This window comes from Microcaecilia unicolor, chromosome 4, assembly GCF_901765095.1.
Source record: "Microcaecilia unicolor chromosome 4, aMicUni1.1, whole genome shotgun sequence".
Lineage (NCBI taxonomy): Eukaryota > Metazoa > Chordata > Amphibia > Gymnophiona > Siphonopidae > Microcaecilia > Microcaecilia unicolor.
This window is the reverse complement of record NC_044034.1, coordinates 12,949,934-12,972,220: the sequence shown is the minus strand read 5'-3', so window position 1 is coordinate 12,972,220 and position 22,287 is coordinate 12,949,934. Positions and strand designations below refer to the sequence as shown.

The 22,287-nt window shown below is 41.9% G+C and overlaps 2 protein-coding genes across 3 annotated transcripts in view; both read right to left on the bottom strand.

Moving 5' to 3' along the window:
• Positions 1–22,287, bottom strand: part of LOC115468205 (E3 ubiquitin-protein ligase TRIM39-like) — a 1,720,076-nt gene that overhangs the window by 377,355 nt on the left and 1,320,434 nt on the right. The window lies entirely within an intron of this gene.
• Positions 1–22,287, bottom strand: part of LOC115468312 (E3 ubiquitin-protein ligase TRIM41-like) — a 35,711-nt gene that overhangs the window by 412 nt on the left and 13,012 nt on the right. Inside the window, exons 2-4 of one of the 2 annotated variants that reach the window (XM_030199955.1) lie at positions 13,896–13,999; positions 7,376–7,381; positions 6,678–6,707 (exon numbers count right to left, since the gene is read on the bottom strand). In XM_030199955.1, coding sequence (XP_030055815.1) covers positions 13,961–13,999 — 39 coding nt within the window. In that variant the 3' untranslated portion in view covers positions 6,678–6,707; positions 7,376–7,381; positions 13,896–13,960. Of the gene's footprint in view, positions 1–6,677; positions 6,708–7,375; positions 7,382–7,926; positions 7,931–13,895; positions 14,000–22,287 lie in introns of those variants that run through there. The other variant, XM_030199956.1, reaches the window with a different exon arrangement.

The window sequence follows — 22,287 nt, the reverse complement described above, 5'->3', positions numbered from 1 at the left end:
AGACTCCCAGCACCTGAATTCTGCAATTAGATTTAAGGCAAATACTTTTAAAACTTATTTTTAGCACTTTTAAAATTTCAGGTTCTCTTTAATTTGAATGCTGTTGCAAGCTCTGAAACTCACCCTGACTGAGGAGCTGTCCCCAAACCAAAGCATAAATAGCAATCTGGTTGTATTCTCAAGTAACTTGAAGAGCCTCCCTGCCTCAATGAATACTGCTGCCTTGCTTTCACTTCCAGTTTACCATGAAAAGGGGAGGAGAGATAGGAGAATCACAAGTTCAGGTGAAAGATTTTGCAAGTGAGCGGACTGCAGGGCAGTGGCGCCCCTCGAAGGCAAGCACTCCCTTCCCCCCTGCGGTGCTTACCTGGCTTACCGCATTGGCACAACCCTGAATCCAGACAAATGGATAGACTGGCAAAACCCGCCCGGACATGTCCAGGTAAATCCAGACCTATCATAACCCTAACAAAAAAGATCACAAACTGCAAATTTGCGAATACCAAGAAATGTACTTATGGGAAACTGAAGTTAGGTTCCAGCTATAACAATTTTTCCTCAAAACCATGAATGTGAATACATATCCCTATAGGAAATACAGGGTTTGGTTCCTGCATTGGACAACACATAACAAAAATCAGAAAAACACAGAGAGGCATTTTCGATATGACATCTAAATCCGACTTTGGACGTTTTACTAAAAACATCTAAAAATCAAGAAGTGAAATTCCTCAACTTGAACTTCCCCAGCTGTAAAGGGCTTAAATACAAACAAGCATACGCCACCACCTTCTCGTATAGAAGCACACAGCTATGGAATGTGCTATCCCCAACCTTAAAAACCATGGACAATCTAAGCAACTTTCGCAAATCTTTGAAGACACATCTCTTCAACAGAGCCTACAAAAAGAACCTCTAAAGACACAAATCACTACACAACCCACCCACACAACCAATTACACCTCCTACATCACCCTACTTAACACCCTCTTCTCTTTCTCTAAATATCTTCATCCTACCACTGACTATATCTACTATTCCCTCACGAATATGTCATAATAACACTCTGTAAGCCACATTGAGCCTGCAAATAGGTGGGATAATGTGGGGTACAAATGTAATAAAATAAATAAATAAATAAATTGGCCATTTTCAAACCAGAAAAAGACTATTTTTTTTAAATTTGAAAATGGCTATTTCCTACACATTGTTGGGATGTATAAGGGGCCAACATTCTTAGTAGACTGGTCAAAAAGACATCCCAGTAGAACAATGGGGCACCCTGTGGGTGCTGCAGTGGACTTCACATAAAAGGTCCCAGGTATGCATCTCATTGTTACCCCCTCATACTGTACGGTGAGCCCTCCAAAATCACCAAAAGCCTACTGTACCCAACTACAATAGCCATTATGGCTGCAGGTGTCATCTACATGTGGGTACAATAGGAATTTTGGGTGGGGGGTTGGGGGACTGACACTTTCCACCACAAGTGTAATAGTTAGTAGTGGATTATGGGCCTTGGTCACCTTCTCCACAGTGCATTGCACTGACCACTAGGCTTCTCCAGGGACGTATTTGCTGATCTAATAGGACTGGCCATAACATCTAAAGCTTTGTGGGGATAAAGATTTCTTCCAGTGCCTACATGTCCTTGTTTTCACTGGGTAGAAGTCCTCTCCTGCATCTGAGAAATCAGCTGGATGTGTTAATCGCTCTTGTTACGAGTTATTGGGTATCATTCTAATGACAATCTCTCTGACAGTAAGCAATGCTATAAAATATTTTAAAAAGTCATTAGAATGATACCCAAAGTTAAAAACAAATGCTGTAATGGGAAACCTCCATTCAAAAAAAACAACCTATCAGGTATGGCGTTAAAGCCGTGTGAGCCAATAGGGTTTACGTTGTTGATGCCATAGATGCGTTCTACCGTAACGGTGTACAGCAGCACTGGATTTTCTCAGTTTAAGGAAGCCTAACAGCTATACTTCTCATGACTACGTCATCAGCCAAACACAAGAGATTTAATAGACCCCTGATGCAGGCCCTGGAGTCGAAACACGGCCGTGTTGGGTCATATTTTTAGCTTCTTGACATCCACCTTCAGCTGTCCTCACTTTTTTTGTTCCATTGCATCATTCTTCAGACTTTCCTTCCCCAGTAAAGGTCTACATTCCAGAGATCGAGCGTATATCAAAATATCAAAAGCGCTTCCAGTGCTGACACACGGATGTTGGATGACGTCATCTTTCCACGATCTGACCCTCGCCCTATTCCTGCAACCCAAGAGACATTTAGTGTCACGTCCCTCACCGCTTCCGCGATGTGCCTCGGTGGTTCCGTTGTGCCTCGCACCCCGCACAGGCTTCCGTCACCGCTGCCCTACGGCTAGAGGGAAAGATCAGGTGCCGGACTGTGTGGCAGGGCCGCCGCCACACCCGCTGTCTAACGCTCTGCTGCGGCCCAAGCCCGTGGAGGCCGCTCCGGAGCACGTCCTGGGTTCGACACAGGAGCAGCGGTGCCATCTTGGTGGCTTCCTATTTAGTGTGTTATGTCTAGACCATCTTGTTCTAGGTGTTGCATGCTTTGTATTGTACCTATCTATTGCAGTTTTCCTTGGTTTGTCTGTTATAAATGTTCTGTTACACTGTTGTTTTTATTTTGCTAAGACAAAAGATAGTTCCCCAGACTATTCTGGTGCACCAAACCCCAGACGTGTTGCAATCAGTAGTAACCTCAGTTTACGTGATATTTCATTGCCTCTTCCTGGGATTCATGTTCTTCTATTAGATCCTGGTTTACTTCTATGTTTATTGAAAACCTAACTTCTTTTTGTTGTCTCCATAATCTTTCTTAGTTGTACAGCCCTACGATGGTCTTAAGTATCCTGCTGAAGAAGGCCAACAGCCAGTATACATTTCTTTTCTTTTTGAATTTTTTGATTCCAAGTATATTTATAGTTAGTTTTAGGATATAAACCCAGATTGCCTATAATATTTGTTCATCTATGATGAAGCCCAACCTGGTACCTTTGTTTGATATCTTCTAACCATTCTCTCATGTTATTCTCAGTAATCCACTTTTTTCCTACCCTTGTTGGCTGGTCCTTCTCTCTCCTCACACCTTGTCCTTCACTTCTCCCCTCCACCACACCCTATCACGGAAGAACAAAACAGTTATGGGATTTTTGCTAGAGAGAGGCGGAGTTGTGGGGAACTTGGGGGTCTCAGGACCCCTAATGTTTGTATATTCAGAGCACTCCTCTGGATAATAAAACAAGGGTAACCTGTAAGATTAATTTCATCCCCCTAATTATTCTGTATGCTGATTTCAAGCCTTGCTAGCTAGATCAGGCCTTTTGAAATTGTGCAAGAACACCCATGTGACCCACACTCCTTCTAACTAAATGGACCCCAAAACATATTTATGCATTTAGAGTGTTTATCGTTTATTTATTTACTAGACCGTGTCTTATTACAACGTAAATCAGAACGGTTTACAATCAGATAAAATATTAAAAACAAATTAAAATTCACTAATCTGAAATCCATAAGTGATAGTTGGTTTAAAGGATTCCTAACTACATGCTCGTACCAAGTGACATCAAATTCGACTACATCAGCCACATGGACACCCGAATGTGGAGTTCCACAGGGATCTCCCCTCTCACCGACCATATTTAACCTAATGATGACACCCTTGGCCAAACTACTATCTAAGCAAAACCTCAACCCATAGATTTACGCTGATGATGTAACAATCTACATCCCATTCAAACAAGACCTAAAAAGAAATCTCCTCTGAAATCAGCCAAAGTCTACATACCATGCACTCCTGGGCAGATGCCTTTAAGTTAAAACTCAATGCAGAAAAAACCCAATGCCTAGTACTCACCTCCCAACACAACATGAGCAAATTCACCACCATCGATACCCCAAAACTAACTCTACCAATTTCGGAAAACCTGAAAATTCTTGGAGTCACCATCGACCGGCACCTAACACTTGAGAACCACGCAAAAATCACGACCAAAAAGATGTTCCATTCAATGTGGAAGTTAAAAAGAGTAAAACCATTCTTCCCAAGAACCATCTTCTGGAATCTGGTACAATCATTAGTCACCTAGACTACTGCAACTCACTATACGCTGGCTGCAAAGAGCACATACTCAAAAAACTCCAAACAGCTGAGAACACAGCAGCAAGACTCATATTTGGAAAACCAAAATACGAAAGTGCAAAACCCCTACGAGAAAAACTACACTGGTTACCACTCAAAGAACGCATCACGTTTGAAGTATGTACCTTAGTACATAAAATCATCCACAGCGAAGCTCCAGCTTACATGTCTGACCTGATTGACCTACCACCCAGGAATGCCAAAAGATCATCTCGCACATTCCTCAATCTTCACTTCCCAAATTGCAAAGGCCTAAAATATAAACTAATGCACGCATCAACCTTTTCCTATATGAGTACGCAATTCTGGAACTGTTACACTAATATTAACTCTCCTCTCATTTCCACTTTCCACTATATATTGTAAGCCACATTGAGCCTGCAAAGAGGTGGGATAATGTGGGATACAAATACAATAAATAAATAAAATAAATAGGAAAGCACAACAATCCAACCAGATTAAAATATACAGTTATAAAACTTTCATACATATCGAACAACAGAGGGCATGACCTCCCTTTTATTTTTTTTTTTTCAAAGTGTTCTAAGTGACATTTCCAAAAAATTCTTGAAAGAAGAATGTTTTGAAAATTCTACGGAAATGAGTATAAGAGTCCTCAAGCCTAAATTCTTTAGGAAGACAATTCCAGAGTGTTGGAGCCAAGAAAAAGAATGCAGAATTTCGAGTGGATTCCCATCTAGCTTTACATGGTGATAGAATTACCAATCTATTATCAGTTAATGAGCAAAGAGTCCAGAGTGATTTGTTGGGCAAGCAATGGGAGAAAGGGAAGTGGACCTTTTTACTGAGACAGATGTGAGCGGCTGAGAGACGGTTATACAAGATCTGGGAGAGTGAGTAATGAGAATCGAAAAAAAAACCCTGCTTTTTCTGTATTTTTGCTGACCAGTGTTAAGATCAAGTCTAGGGCAAGATACTGTACCAGGCAGCTTAATAAATTATTGATTGTGAACTTTGTTACAAGGTTTTAGAAGATAAGTACATGCATATAGAATGGTCCAATGTAATTAAGATAACTTTAATGGATATTTAGATTTGTATTAATTCTTGGGTCAAGATTTCCTGACAGAAAGTATAGTGGGAGAGAAGTTACTAGAAGGTGGGTGAAGATGGCTTTATGACTCATATCAGGTGGAGTGGTGTAACTGCTATGTAGGAATTAGGGTATGAACTGATAATTGATAGGATAGAAATCAGATGTGTTGGATTAGGAAAGTAGATGATTGGTTAGTGGGATGTGCTAAAATGGTAACTAGTTTCCGGTTTATTGTATAACATGTACTAAATCAATTGTATAAAAATGAGGGAAATCTATGTAGGTTGGGCTTCCTTGTTTCCAGGGCAGTGAACTGGAGTGGACCCAAGGAAGTCTATCTAATCATTTCTTTTCTGTATTTCAGACTTGCTATAAGCCTCTGCTTGAGCTACTATTTACTTGTTTCCAGAATAAACTTTTCTCTTTATTTCACTTCTGAGTAAGTATTATTTGTTTAATTAGTGTAAGAAACAAATTGAAGAACGTGGGTGTTCTAGCAGTAATCAGTTGGGGTTTGGCTAAGGTGGGTGCAGACCCCAACACAAGACAGCCAGAACTAGCAGAAAAGGGTTTCACGCTTTCCTGACCCTGGGTGACGTGTTTATAAATCTGTTTGGTTTCATCCTCACAGCAATGATGTCCACAGTGCTTTTTTTTAATCAACCATTTGCATAATCCACAAATTTAACCACTTTTCCATCTTTTCTACTGACTCATCATGAAGCACAGATGTAGTTTTGGAACTTTCTGGTTCTGCTTCACGAACAGACCACTGAATCTCTTCCTTTTTTTGCTGGATGGATCAGATTGTTGATTCATTAAAATTTAAGGCAGAAACAGACATGCTGGAATGAAGCTTATCCAACACACCTATTTTGTCACTAAGACACATCACATGTTTCTTTCTCTTACGATTGGTACATGTAGCTTGTAACTCACCCACCGGATGCTTGGTGGCCATTTCCAGAAGCAAACTATACTGTATCATTCAGATGGAAACAGTTCTTGTCTTAATCTGGTCATCAGATTAAATATGTTTATTCCATTTTGCAAGCAGTTTTTGGAGGCCATTTACTGTATCCCTCTTGGCCACTCTAGGGTGATTATTTCCAGAAGTAAACTGTACTGTATTATTTGGTGAAAAGTCCTGGGACTATCACATACTGCTGAGTGGGAGTCATTCTCTCCCTTGTGGAATTTTCAGATATTACTTGAGAAAGCGGAAGTCTCCCAATAAATGTGAGAAATTTGCCAGGTCTGAACCAGAGGGATCACTCCCTGACCCTGATCAGGGGAAACACACATTGTCTTCTCTATCACAGGGGTGAAATTGATCCCTAACACTGGCTGTAGGTGTCTGTCTGTATAGCGGGATCACAGTCAAAGGACACATTAGTGGATTTGATGGTTTGGTATAATTAGTTATATATCAGATTGTTACCTGTATATCTGCCACATTCCATCCACCAATCTGTATTAAAATAAAGATGAACAATGATCAGATCTCAGAGAAGAGAGATAAGTACAATGATATAAAAATATATTAGAGGAGGACAATGATTAAAAATTTTAATAGTGATTAATTATGAGATTAAACATGTTAATCATGCAATTAAGTGCGCTTAATCACAGCATTTTGGGCATTAAAGAATAAAGTTTCAAACAGCCTTCACCCAGTTTCTCTCATGCCCGAATGCCCAGCCTTCACCAAGTTTTCTTCCCCAATCCCTACATTTACTTGTACAGCAGGGCTCAGGCTCAGCGTTGCCTCAAACTCCTTGTCTCGCCCTGCACAGTCATTGGGCTCTGCAGATACTTGAGTCATGCAGTGAAGGAATTTGTGGAAGTATTGCAGTTTGAAGTCTCAAGAGATCTTCCCCAACTTCATGCACCATGCAGCTCAAGTATCTGCAGAGTCTGTCCGTGCAGGGGGAGAGAAGGAGTTTGAGGCAGCTCCCAAGAAAAAATCCCAAGCCCTGCTGGAGACATACGTGTGGGGGAGGGTTGGGTCAGCATTAAAAAAAAACAGGCAGCATCAAACAACAAGGTATGCATTAAAATATTAATGCATTTATAGTGTTATTAACGCATTAATTGCCCACCCTAAAATATATAAGTTGCTAACTGAATAAAACTTACCAATTTCTGCAGGATGTGATTTTATGTTGTAAAAAAAACAATAAAGAAAGAGAGAAATGTTAGAGATTTTGAATTATAAAAATGTCCTTCAATGATCTCATAAGTACATTCATACATAAGAACAGCCATCCAGGGAAAGACTGAAGGTCCATCAAGCCCAGTATCCTGTTTCCAACAGTGGTGAATCCAGATCACAAGTACCTGGCAAGATCCCAAAAGAGTAAAACAGATTTTCTTTTGCTTATCCCAGGAATAAGCTTATGACTTAGTAAACACATGACTTCCAGGGTGCAATGCAACAAAATAAAACAAGCTTTGCCTTATCACCCATTCCTTCTTCAGGTTATACTCAAATAGGAGTGACAATAGACAACGCAAGGTCATTGTTGCTTTGGACAGAACTGATGGTACAGCTGTTATAAAGTAAGAACATGAGATTATCCAGCCCATATTCAGCCCACGGCAGTCAGCATTTTTTAATAATTTTAATGCAAAATCCACAAAAACATATGAATCCAGTCATATAAACAACCATATTCCAACCCCAAAACATTCCTTTTTTCACTCCCCCAACACTTTAAGTAACCATAATAATGAGAAAACGCTGCATAATTAGTGTGATATTGACTGGATAATATGCTAGTTTTTTTGTGTTTTTTATATGAGATATGTACTATTCTTTTCATTAGTTGTCCAATTTGCGCCATTATGAGACAAACGGCTCATCCTCTTAGCTGGCTTCTGTTTGGCTCAGAAGGGCCAAACAAAAGAAACAGAAGCCAACTAAGAAGCTGACCCCCAGGAAAAAGGTCACTAATCATTTGTTTCAACATCTCTGGATGAGCCGTTTTTTTCAAGATATCAACTGTATATTATTACACAGTTGCTTTTACCATTTTATTCCTACTTTGATAGTGGAGAATTACTGAGTAGCCCCTGAAGCAGCCCAGTAGGGCTATTGTATGCATATTTTAATTGGTTTACATTAATAAAATACATTTTGACCTTTCAACGATCTGCTTTATATATTTTCCATCTTGGAGTTTGCAGATCGTCTGCCCCTTTGTTTTCTGTGAATTATATGTCCTGATCTTCCCAGGTACTGTTTAGGCAGTATACAGATGTTTAGTTAGTGTTATAACTAATCAATATTTCAGTTACCTGTTAATGTTTGCTATTTCCACTATTTTGTTCCACTGTTCAATATTTTAAAGAGAATTAACATAATTGTTTGTTCGCCCTGTTTGCCTAGACTGATAAAGAATCCTAGTGGTTTGTGTGTTGGGTCTGTGAGTGCTTTCTGGGAACTGTGGGACCACTGGGAGTGTGGCCCCAAGTAATCTAGAAATCACTAGGGATACCTTGATACCCAGAGAAGGTTGTGGCCCAGTTTATGGGAGGAGGGTGCTAGTGTAGAGCACAAGCAGCAGGTGAAGGCAGACATCAGCTGTGTTGGGGATAGTCCCTTTAAGTTGCTGCAGGATAACCGCAGGTGGGTGGCTAAGTGTTTCATGACAACCTTGTGTCTTTGATTTTGGTTATATATTACTTTAGTGCATCAGTATGATTCTGCGCTTTATTTGTAATGTACTATTTGTCTTATTTGAAGCACCATTTTCGCTTAGATGTGTAACCAGCCCCACTCATGACTTAGTTTGCCTCTCTATGGGGCCCTTTTACAAAGGCGCGGGAGGGCCTATGTGTGTACAGTGAGCGCCAAATTGGCACTGCCGCCTGGCTAGCACGTGAGCTAGCATGGTAGAAAATAAACAGTTGGCGCGTGCTATATGTTTACCGCGCTGGTAGCGCATGAGAGCTTACCGTCTGCGGAATCAGAAAGAAGTAGAGAGATCGTGGATGCTTTTCAAAGTGCTTTGCTCAGACAAATGGTGTTGGAACCCACGAGGGAGGGAGCGACGCTAGATCTGGTACTCACAAATGGGGATAATGTGTCAAATGTCCGAGTGGGTGCCCACCTGGGCAGCAGTGACCATCAAACGGTTTGGTTTGATATGACGGCTGAAGAGGAGGGTGGCCACTCAAAACTCAAAGTCCTGGATGTCAAACATGCTGACTTTAGTAAAATGGGGGAATACCTGAGGAAGGAGCTGATGGGAGGAAATACAAGAAGTGGAAGGACAGTGGTCCAGGCTGAAAGAAGCTATAAATAAGGCCACGAACCTTTATGTAAGGAAAGTAAATAAAAGCAAGAGAAAAAGGAAACCGATATGGTTCTCCAAGCAAGTGGCTGAGAAAATAAAGGCTAAAGAGTTGGCGTTCCAGAAATACAAAAAAACTCAAGAAAAGGGACATAAGGAGGAATACCGGATGAAACTGAAAGAAGCTGAGAGAGAGATACGTCTGGCAAAAGCGCAAACGGAAGAACAAATGGCTAGAAATGTAAGGAGGGGTGGCAAAATTTTCTTGAGGTATATTAGTGAAAGGAGAATGACTAAAAAGGGAATTGTGAGACTAAAAGATACTGCAAACCGCTATGTGGATAATGATGAAGAAAAAGCAAATTTGCTAAATAGATACTTCTGTTTTCACAGAAGAAAATCCTGGAGAAGGACCGCAATGGACTGCAAAAAGTACAAATCAGATTGAAGTGGATAGAGCACCGTTCATGGAAGAGAGTGTGTATGAACAACTTGAAAAGCTAAAGGTGGACAAAGCCATGGGACGGGATGGGATCCACCCTAGGATATTGAGGGAGCTCAGAGAGGTTCTGGCGGGTCCTCTTAAAGATTTGTTTAATAAATCCTTGGAGACGGGAGAGGTTCCGAGGGATTGGAGATCGGCGGATGTGGTTCCTCTTTACAAAAGTGGTGATAGGGAAGAAGCTGGAAACTACAGGCCGGTAAGCCTCACTTCGGTTATTGGAAAAGTAATGGAAACGATGCTGAAGGAAAGGATAGTGAATTTCCTGGAAGCCAATAAGTTGCAAGATCCGAGACAACATGGATTTACCAAAGGGAAATCGTGCCAAACGAACCTCATTGAATTCTTTGATTGGGTGACAGGAGAATTGAATCAGGGACGAGCTATGGACGTAATCTACTTAGATTTCAGCAAAGCTTTTGACACAGTTCCCCACAGGAGGCTCTTAAATAAACTGGATGGGCTGAAGATAGGACCCGAAGTGGTGAACTGGATTAGGAACTGGTTGACGGACAGACGCCAGAGGGTGGTGGTGAATGGAATTCGCTCGGAGGAGCGAAAGGTGAGTAGTGGAGTGCCTCAAGGATCGGTGCTGGGGCCGATTCTGTTCAATATATTAGTGAGTGACATTGCCGAAGAGTTAGAAGGTAAAGTTTGCCTATTTGTGGATGATACTAAGATCTGTAACAGAGTGGACACCCCGGAGGGAGTGGAAAACATGAAAAAGGACCTACGGAAGCTAGAAGAATGGTCTAAGGTGTGGCAATTAAAATTCAACGCGAAGAAATGCAAAGTGATGCACTTAGGGAGTAGAAATCCACGGGAGACGTATGTGTTAGGCGGGGAGAGTCTGATAGGTACAGATGGGGAGAGGGATCTTGGGGTGATAGTATCTGAGGATTTGAAGGCGACGAAACAGTGTGTCAAGGCGGTGGCCCTAGCTAGAAGGTTGTTAGGCTGTATAGAGAGAGGTGTGACCAGCAGAAGAAAGGCGGTGTTGATGCCCCTGTATAAGTCGTTGGTGAGGCCCCACCTGGAGTATTGTGTTCAATTCTGGAGGCCGTATCTTGTTAAGGATGTAAAAAGAATTGAAGCGGTGCAAAGAAAAGCTACAAAAATGGTATGGGATTTGCGTTACAAGACGTATGAGGAGAGACTTGCGGACCTGAACATGTACACTCTGGAGGAAAGGAGAAACAGGGGTGATATGATACAGACGTTCAAATATTTGAAAGGTATTAATCTGCAAACAAACCTTTTCCGGAGATGCGAAGGCAGTAGAACGAGAGGACATGAAATGAGATTGAAAGGGGACAGACTCAAGAAAAATGTCAGGAAGTATTTTTTCACGGAGAGAGTAGTGGATGCTTGGAATGCCCTCCCGCGGGAGGTGGTGGAAACGAAAACGGTAACGGAATTCAAACATGCGTGGGATAAACATAAAGGAATTCTGCTCAGAAGGAATGGATCCTAAGGAGCTTAGACGAGATTGGGTGGCAAAGCCGGTGGCGGGAGACGGAGATGGTACTGGGCAGACTTATACGGTCTGTGCCAGAGCCAATGGTGGGAGGCGGGACTGGTGGTTTGGAGGCAGGGATAGTGCTGGGCAGACTTATACGGTCTGTGCCTGGAAAAGGACAGGTACAAATCAAGGTAAGGTATACACAAAAAGTAGCATATGTGAGTTTATCTTGTTGGGCAGACTGGATGGACCGCGCAGGTCTTTTTCTGCCGTCATCTACTATTTTACTATGTTACTATGTTAGGTCAATGGGTGGCGGTAAGGTCTCAGGACAAAAGTGGACTCGTGCAGGTTTCAATTTTCATCCATTTTCCAGCTCCTTACAAAAAGGTCCTTTTTCCTAGACGCAGTAAAAAATGGCCCATCCCGCGCTCAAAAGACGCACTCGTAGTACCACAGGCCACTTTTTACTGTGGCTTAGTAAAAGGACCCTTATATTTACAATGTCACTCAGTTGATCCATTTTGTTTTAAACTCTGGCAAGAGAATGAGTTTGGGTTGATGGTTTTTTGGCAACTTGTCATTTTAGATATTTGACGCTTTTTTTGTCCAGCTGCCTAGTGCCTTCCACATTTTTTTATTTTTATTATTTTTTATATTATGGCTCTGTTGCTCATTGTTGGCCACTATTTGATATATTTGTTTCCATTTGAAGCAAACTTGTGCTTAAAAAATACATCCTTTAATATATTACATCTGCCACTTGGTCTATATTAACAGTTAAATGTTTCTTTGCGTTTAATTATTGGTGGGAGAGTACGTGTTGTTTATGACATCTTCTAGTTAGTACTCTGATTTTGGTTGTACCATGATTTTTTACCATCTGCAAGTGTTTGATTTGGTTGTTCTTAAAGGACCCCTTTTACCAAGCTGAGGCAAAAGGGGGCCTGAACTGGTGTAATAGATGGGAAAATGTGGGGTACAAATGTAACAAATAAATAAAATAAATAAATAAAAGGGTTAGTCAGTCTTTCCTGAAGGCAACGGCCATGTGGCAAGTAAAGCCAGTGTGGTCTTATGTTCGATTATTAATTTGTTTTATAGCACCAAGATTTCTTCATACTCTTTTTAAAGGTTTCTGACGACTTCTTTTCATTTTTCACACTTGAATTATTCTGGCGTTAGAGTTATTTTTGATCACTTTCTTTACGCTTTATTCACTCTGGTGCTCTAGTTACTCTTTCTGATTTTCAACATTCACCCTCCTTTTACCAAGGCACGGGAAAAAGTGGCCTGTGGCAGTAGGAGTATGTGAAAGTTAAGCGGTATAAAAAATGTTAATAAACATAAACCAAGCTGAGGAAATAGTTTTTCATGGAAAGGAAGGTGGATCTGTGGAAGACAAAAGAATCTCTCAGGATCTGCAAAATGATGGTTGAAGATCTGTGGAAGGTGAGATGGGCAGACTGGATGGGGCTTATGGACTCCATCTACCGAGATGTTCAGTCTTTCTGTCTGTGGTCAGAATTCTCTCAGATTTTCACCAATAGATAATAGTTTCTTGATAAGTTACCCTGTCACTATACTGCAACAACTCCACAAACGGATTGTACTTCTGTCTCTGATACACTTCCACTGCCCACACTAAACTTGCCAATCTCAGGGTCAATAATAGCGCTGAAATTTCTCTTGGCATTATCGACACAGTGCCAGGATGGTTTGGAGGTTCAGAATCGGAAGAGTCAGAAGTTACCACATTAGTGGCAAGATTCAGTTTAGTGACTCAGTAACTATCTGGATAAAGTTAGGACAACAAAAGGGATATGGAAACTTTATCTGGGGGTTATTATTCGGTACCCGTCAGAATATTGCCAGTCAATATATATCCATATACTCAGTATCTTGGTACAGCCCAGCACTGAAAATCTCAGATTTATACTTTTACTAGTAAAAGAGGCCCGTTTCTGGAGCAAATGAAATGGGCACTAGCAAGGTTTTCCTCCCCAACACCCCCCCTTCTCCCTCGCTCCCTACCTACCGACCTACCTACCTACCGACCCCTTCGTTGTTCTGACGCCATTGCTCCACACCTCCTGAACGCACCATACGCCATTGCTCCGCCCTCGATGTGTGACGCCATTGCTCCGCCCTCAACGTCATCATGTTTGACGCGAGGGCGGGGCCCCGAAACTTGGCGATTTCGGTGGCTTCACCACCACAAACCCTTCGAACCCGTCTTGAAGGAAGTGACGTCAGTGGCTTGGCTTCACTGACGTCAGTGTCTTCAGAACGTTGAGGGTGAGTTTTATTATATAGGATTTCTGCACATTTTTAGTGGAATCATCCAGAGCATTTGAAAAGAAGACAAACCAAATTAAAAAGCGATCAATTTCTCACCCCCAAATTTTGTAATCCATTTCTTCAGCTGCTGTGGGTAGCTCAGTTGGAAACCCATTTTCAGATCAGTAGAAACAGCCTCTGGTTCTGGAAACTTCATTAACCTATGAGTTAGAGAATCATTGGGATTATTCTGGCAGATGTTCACACCCAGGGGATAGAGAGTGGAAGGAATGAAATATATCATGAACACTCAGTTTTCTGTGATTATGGAACTGACTTTTTGAACTAGAAAAACATTCAAAGTGGCACAAAATGGCATTTGGAAATCGCTATTTTTGAAACCCATTTTTTAAACATTTTGCTACGCAAGAGAGAGTGTTAGGGGTGGGATTTAGGCATTCCTAATACTCGGATGTTTTTCTGCCACAATGGAACAAAAATATCCAGGGCTACAATTTAGATGTTTTGTTTTTATCACAACTAAGTCAAAACAAGGTGCCTTAAATGACCAAATGACTACTGGAGGAATTAAGGCATGACCCCCCCCCCCCTACTCCCCTAGTGGTCACTGACCCCCTTCCACTCCCCAAAGATGTGAAAGAAACAGTATATAACAGCCTCTATGACAGCCTCAGATGTTATGGTCCGTCTTATTACAGCAACAATCAAGTCCCTGGAGTAGCCTAGTGGTCGGTGCAGTGTACTGTAGAGAAGGCGACCAGGTCCATATCTCACTCTGTCACACTTGTGGTGGAAAGTGTGAGCCCTCCAAAACTTACCAAAAGACTACTGTACCTACATATAGGTGAGACCTGCAGCCATAAGGGCTATTGTAGTTGTATACAGTAGTTTTTTGGTGGGTTTTGGGGTCTCACCATACAAGATAATGGGGCAGTGGTAAGATGTATACCTTGGACCTTTTATGTGAAGTCCACTGCACGCCCCCTAGGGTGCCCCACTGCTCTGCTGGGATGTCTGTGTGGCCAGTCTACTAAGAATGCTGGCCCTCATATGTCCTAATGGCTTGATTTTGTGCGTTTTTCACTTAGATGTTTAAGGTTTATAGAATCTAGATCTAAATGTTATAAGTACATAAGTATTGCCATACTGGGAAACACCAAAGGTCCATCAAGCCCAGCATCCTGTTTCCAACAGTGGCCAATCCAGGTCACTAATACCAGGCAAGATCCCAAAAAAGTACAAAACATTTTACATTGCTTATCCCAGAAATAGTGGATTTTCCCCAAGTCCATTTCATAACGGTCTATTGACTTTTCCGTTAGGAAGCCGGCCAAACCTTTTTTAAGTTCCGCTAAGCTAACCGACTTTACCACATTCTCTGGCAACGAATTTCAGAGTTTAATTACACGTTGAGTGAAGAAAACATTTCTCCGATTCGTTTTAAATTTTCTACATTGTAACTTCATCGCATGCCCCCTAGTCCTAGTATTTTTGGAAAGCGTAAACAGACACTTTTCATCTACCCATTCAACTCCACTCATTAATTTATAGACCTCTATCATATCTCCCCTCAGCCGCCTTTTCTCCAAGCTGAAGAGCCCTAGCTGCTTTAGCCTTTCCTCATAGAGAATTTGTCCCATCCCCTTTATCATTTTCGTCACCCTTCTCTGCACTTTTTCTAATTCCACTATATATTTTTTGAGATGCGGTGACCAGAATTGAACACAATATTCGAGGTGCAGTCGCACCATGGAGTGATACAAAGGCATTGTAACATCCTCATTTTTGTTTTCCATTCCTTTCCTAATAATTCCTAACATTCTATATGCTTTCTTAGCAGCCGCAGCACACTGAGCAGAAGGTTTCAACCTATCATCAACGACGACACCTAGATCCCTTTCTTGGTCCATGACTCCTAACGTAAAACCTTGCATGATGTAGATATAATTTGGGTTCCTCTTTCCCACATGCATCACTTTGCGCTTGCTCACATTAAATGTCATCTGCCATTTAGATGCGTGCCCAGTCACGTAAGGTCCTCTTGTAATTTTTCACAATCCTCCCGTGATTTAACGACTTTTAGCAAATTTAATTACCTCACTAGTTAAAAAGCAGAGGTCCCAGCACAGACCCCTGGGGAACCCCACTAACTACTCTTGTCCATTGAGAATACTGACCATTTAACCCTACTCTCTGTTTTCTATCTTTTAACCAGTTTTTAATCCACATTAGAACACTACCTCCTATCCCATGACTCTCCAATTTCCTCTGGAGTGTTTCATGAGGTACTTTGTCAAATGCCTTCTGAAAATCCAGATACACAATATAAACCGGTTCCCCTTTATCCACATGCTTGTTCACCCCTTCAAAGAAATGTAGTAGATTGGTGAGGCAAGATTTCCCTTCACTAAATCCATGTTGACTTTGTCTCATTAATCCATGCTTTTGAATATGCTCTGTAATTTTGTTCTTAATAATAGTCTCTACCATTTTGCCCGGCACCGACGTCAGACTCACCAGTCTATAATTTCCCAGATCTCCTCTGGAACCTCAGTACTACACGAATCACAGTCAGGTTTTCACCCCCTCCACAGTACAGAAACAGTATTTCTCACTCTACTACCCAAATGCAAACAGGAAATAGCGGAAGGCAAAAACATCCTCCTCCTCCAATTTGGCATGTCCAGCACCTTCAAGATGGTGAACCATAACATACTAATACAACTACTAGATAAGCTCAGGATCGGTGGAAACGTACTTAACTGGATCAAGGATTTCCTAACCACAAGATCATATCAAGTAAAATCTAACTCTAACATATCTTCGCCATGGAAATCAGACTGCGGAGTACCCCAAGGATCACTGCTACCACTGATCCTGTTCAATATAATGATGACCCCTGTAGATGGGTTGCCATCCAGGACCCAGCCAAGCTTGACGCTGCTTAGCTGCCTCTTCCTCCACACGACTGTTGCCTTCACTCCACAGCAATCTGGCTCTGCTGAGCCTTGGCTGCCGGCCCTGTGAACTCCCAGGACTTCCTCCTCCCTCCGTTCCTTTCACAGAGGCACATTCAAAGCCCAATGTTTATAAGTAAGAGCTTTTATTTTCTTGCTTCAAATCAACAAAACACCCTTCACTCCAGGTTGTTTAGGCTAGCAGCCCAGAGCACAATTCAGGTTCAACACAGTCAAATTCAGGTTCAAAAGCAGTCCATATCCATATAACTTCACTTCACTTTAGCTCAGATTACTTCACTTAGGGAACAGTACATTATCAGAGGGAAAAACCAAATAGCTTGGTAGGTTGCAGCCCAGACCTTTTTAGTATGAAACAGTTTACACAGTCTTTCTTGCACCTTCTTACAGCACGGTTACACAGCTTTATTCCCACCTGGTTCAGGCTGGGGTTTCAATTGTGCCCAGCTCTCTTTCTCTCCCACAGGCTGCACCTGTTTCCTCTTTAGTAGAGACTTCCCCCAGTGCCTCAGCCTCTCTCCTCCGGTCTTCCACCAGTCTCTCCAAGGTACAGCTAGCCACCCTCTTACAGCAGCTTTTTGGGTTTGAGCCAGGGCTCCAATCTCCATCTGTTCCTCCCCTAGTCCTTCAGTAATCTCCATTTTATTCTCCTCTTCAACTTCCCCCGCCCCCAATCTCTCCAGCTGGCCCTCATCACCTTCCTCAGAGACCATTTCCCAATCTTCTATCTCCTCCCCTAACTCTTGCACAGCCGGGTGGGGAAGAGAAGGATTCTGGGACTGGTAGTTCCTCCCCTTCTTCCTTAACCCAGCCAACCTCTCTGCCTCCGGTAGCCCAGCTTTCTGAATGTGGGTGTTGTGCACATGAAATCTGCCCCGTTGGGATTCTCCAGATCCCTGTACCCCCTTTCTTTGTGCCTTCCCGGATCCCCTTTCACCTGCACTCTCACACCCCACTAGCCAAGTCCTTATCCAAGCATGGCCTTAACCCTCTCATCTATGCGGACCATGTCACAATATACATTCCTTACAAATCTAAACTGACAGAAATCACCTACCAAATCAACAACACTTGTACATCTTGGAATCATGGGCAAATGCATTCTAACTAAAGCTCAACAAAGGTAAAACACACTGTCTCATTCTCTCATCCCAACACAGTGCAGGCCACCCCTCAACTATCAACACCCCAGATCACACACTCCCAATATCAGGCAGCCTGAAAATCCTCGGCATTACAATAGACCACAACCTAACACTAGAGAACCAAGCAAAAGCCACAATGAAGAAAATGTTCCATGCGATGTGGAAACTAAAAAGAGTAAAACAACTCCTCCCGCAGGGAACATTCCACAACCAGATACAATCAATGGTACTAAGCCATGTAGACTACTGCAATGGAATCTATGCAGGATGCAAAGAACAAATCTTAAAGAAACTCCATACCGCCCAAAACACGGCAGCCAGACTCATCTTCGGAAAAACACAATTTGAAAGTGCCAAACCCCTTTGCGAAACACTTCACTTGCTCCCAATCAAAGAACGTATAGCTTTCAAAATCTACACAATGGTTCACAAAATTATCCGCGGCACAGCTCCGGGATATATTACCGACCTGATCGACCTACCAGCTAGAAGCACATCCGAATCATCACAGACGTACCTAAATCTGCAATACCCAAGTTCCAAAGGAATCAAATACAAATCAACTTACGTATCCAGTTTCTCTTACATAAGCACACAACTATGGAACGCATTACCAAAAGCTTTGAAAAGTGTGAACGACCACCTAAACTTCTGGAAAGCACTGAAAACCAACCTTTTCAAACAGGCATACCCTACCGACCCAACATAAATGACCGATCTTCTGCAACACAACAAAACAAAGTACGATAAGGACATAACACAACTCTCCTGCTACATGAACGTTATCTTACCACAACATCACTCTGTATTTGTTAACTCTGGAGCTGGCAAACACTTCTCTGGAACTATGTAAGCCACATTGAGCCTACAAAAAGTGGGAAAATGTGGAATAGAAATGCAACAAATAAATAAATAAATAACCTTTTTTTAATAAATCGGCGTTACATTGGCCACCCTCTAATCTTCCAGTACCACGCTCGATTTTAAGGATAAATTACATATTTCTAACAATAGCTCTGCAAGCTCATTTTTCAGTTCTATCAGTACTATGGGATGAATACCATCCGGTCCAGGAGATTTGCTACTCTTCAGTTTGTAGAACTGCCCCATTACATCCTCCAGGTTTACAGAGAATTCATTAAGTTTCTCTGACTCGTCAGCTTCGAATACCATTTCCGGCACCGGTATCCCACCCAAATCTTCCTCGGTGAAGACCGAAGCAAAGAATTCATTTAATCTCTCCACTACAGCTTTGTCTTCCCTGATCGCCTTTTACTCCTTGGTCATCTAGTGGTCCAACCGATTCTTTTGTCAGCTTCCTGCTTTTAATATACCTAAAAAAAAATTTACTATGTGTTTTTGTCTCCAACGCAAGTCCATAAACCGCTACTAAATGGACTTGGGAAAAATTCACAATTCCAGGAATAACATGTATAGAATGTTTGTACGTTTGGGAAGCTTGCCAGGTGCCCTTGGCCTGGATTGGCCACTGTCATGGACAGGATGCTGGGCTTGATGGACCCTTGGTCTTTTCTCAGTGTGGCATTACTTATGTACTTTTTTTCGAAGTCCCTTTTAGCATTCCTTATCAGCGCATTGTATTTGACTTGACATTCCTTATGCTGTTTCTTATTATTTTCAGTCAGTTCCTTCTTCCATTTTCTGAAGGATTTTCTTTTAGCTCTAATAGCTTCCTTCACCTCACTTTTTAACCACGCCGGCTGTCATTTGGTCTTCCGTCCTCCTTTCTTAATATGCGGAATATATTTGGCTTGGGCTTCCAGGATGGTGTTTTTGAACAGCATCCACACCTGATGTAAATTTTTGACCCTCACAATCACTTCTCTAAGTTTTTTTTCACTGTTCTTCTCATTTTATCATAGTCTCATTTTTTAAAGTTAAAGGCTAATGCATTTGATTTCCTATGTATACTTACTTCAAAGCTAATATCAAATCCGATCATATTATGATCACTGTTATCAAGTGGCCTCAGCACCATTACCTCCCGTACCAGATCATGCACTCCACTAAGGACTAGGTCTAGAATTTTTCCTTCTCTCATCGGCTCCTGTACCAGCTGCTTCATAAAGCTGTCCCTGATTTCATCAAGGAATTTTACCTCCCTAGCGTGTCCCGATGTCATCTGCCAGTTGGATTCAGTCTCCCAGTCATGTAAGGTCCTCTTGCAAATTTTCACAATCCTCTTGTGTTTTAAGAACTTTGAATAATTTTATGTCCTCAGCAAATTTAATCACCTCACTCATTAGTCCCATTTCTAAATCATTTGTGACTATGTTAAAAAGTAGAGGTCCCAGCACAGACCCTGAGGAACCCCATTATTTACCCTTCTCCATTGAGAATATTGATCATTTAACCCTACTCTGTTTTCTATCTTTTAACCAGTTCTTAATCCACAAGAGGACACTCTCTCCAATCCCATGACGTTTTTGTTTCTTCATGAGAAATTCAAGGGGAACTTTATCAAATGTTGTCTGAAAATCCAGATAAACAATATTGACTGGCTCACAATTATCCATATGTTTATTTACCATAAAAAAAATATAAACACATTTTTATAGAATTACTCTCTTATGGAGAGCATCAGAAAAGAGACCATCACCAGCACCTCCTTCTGTACTAGGGTTGAGGGGCAGCACCACTGGCAGGGTAGAGGTGGAAAGGAGATTCACAGGGTAAAGTTTGGTGGGAATGAAGCGAGGATTCATGGAGGGCCACATAGGTGAGGACAGGAAGAGAGGAGGAGAGACATTCTGGCAGTACAGGGATGAAAAAGGGAGAGTCAGGGGGAAGGGAGGGTAGGTCTGTAATTCTCCTCCCCTCTCCTCCATCTCTTCCCCTTCATTTCTCAGTGCCTCCTCCACACCTTAACTCTCCCTCTCCTCACTCAATCCCAGCTCCCTCTCTCTTATTCTCAATTCTCTCTCCTTCTCACCAATCAATTAATTCCCTTCTTCCTCACTCAAATCTATCCAGCCACATAGAAAAGGACAGAAAACCAACTTATACCTGTTCAGAGCATCCTTCACATCCTAAAGAGAAATGAAACAGAGAATATTTCTAGTTAGATTTCACAGTTTATGAGAACACATTATACATTAGGATACTCTACTCACAGCTCTGCTCAATCACATAACAGCTACAAGATTTTTGATGCCATTTCTATGATCAACATCCAAAAATCTATAAGAAACACACAACCTCATTATGGAAACAAATGTATCAACCTGCTTCAAACCTACCATTTATCTCCTAAGTTGTAGAGAAAACACACATCCTTCATGACAATCAATCAGACTTTTGGATGGGGCACAGTACTGAAACCTCCTTAGTGGTTCTGATCCATGATCTCCATGTAGATACTCTCAAGGGCCTGGTTTGGGCAGAGGTAGAGTTGTGATGTCTCGGTGAAAAGGTATCAAAAGTGAGGCAAGTGAACCCTGCCTGTAGACATTCTCAAGGGCCTGAGATATGTGCATATGTGACCCACTGGGTGAAAAGGTATCAAAAGTGGGATAAGTGACTTATTTCTACAAGAGGATAGAGGGATATCAACTGTATAATCCTGCAAAGTTTCAGCCTCAGGTATGGACTAACTACAGCTTTAAAAAATGAAAAATGTTTATCAATTAACCCCAGAAATCACATACCACATAGTTTTTATGCTGTAGAACATTAAAAACATGGGTGCTGGTAGCCGACAAGACTTGGGGGGGGATCTGGGTAGGATGGACTACTGGAAATGGTACTGGGTCTTTGGTTTCCTGATTGTCCGCTACCACTGACCTGGAGAAGCAAAGAGGAATCTCAATTTAGAGAAATAAACCACTAGCTCTACAGGACAGTTGTGGCTTAGCAAAGCAACGACTGTGAAGGTGGAGAGCGATGGGTAGGCAGTGGAGAGATCCAGCCCGGGAGTGTGGGATCGAAGTCAGAAGGTGCTCATCCCAGTATCATGGTGTTGCCAATGCAATGGGTCACCATGCAGGGAGGTCAGGAGATATACAACTGAGAGGGTCACAGTCTTTGGGAATCTTATTCTTGGGGATAGTCATGGACAGGAGTGTTGTAGAAAGTGTATATAGTCCTGCTGAAGAGCATCTGCTAATAAATCCAGGAAAGGAGATACAGGATTGTGGTTTTAGAAGACTTCCATTCAAAGCTGAAAAGTTCACACAGTTGGAAGTTCCTGTTTTGCAGAGTTGAAGAATAAACAGTTGAGTTTGCATGAACTGTTGACTCCCGAGTGCTCGTTGAACTTAAAAGAGTATAGTATCTATTAAGAATTCCATTTTCACAGCCAGCCTTGTTCTCCACAGTTTAAGTAGACTTGATTTTCTTTTTTCA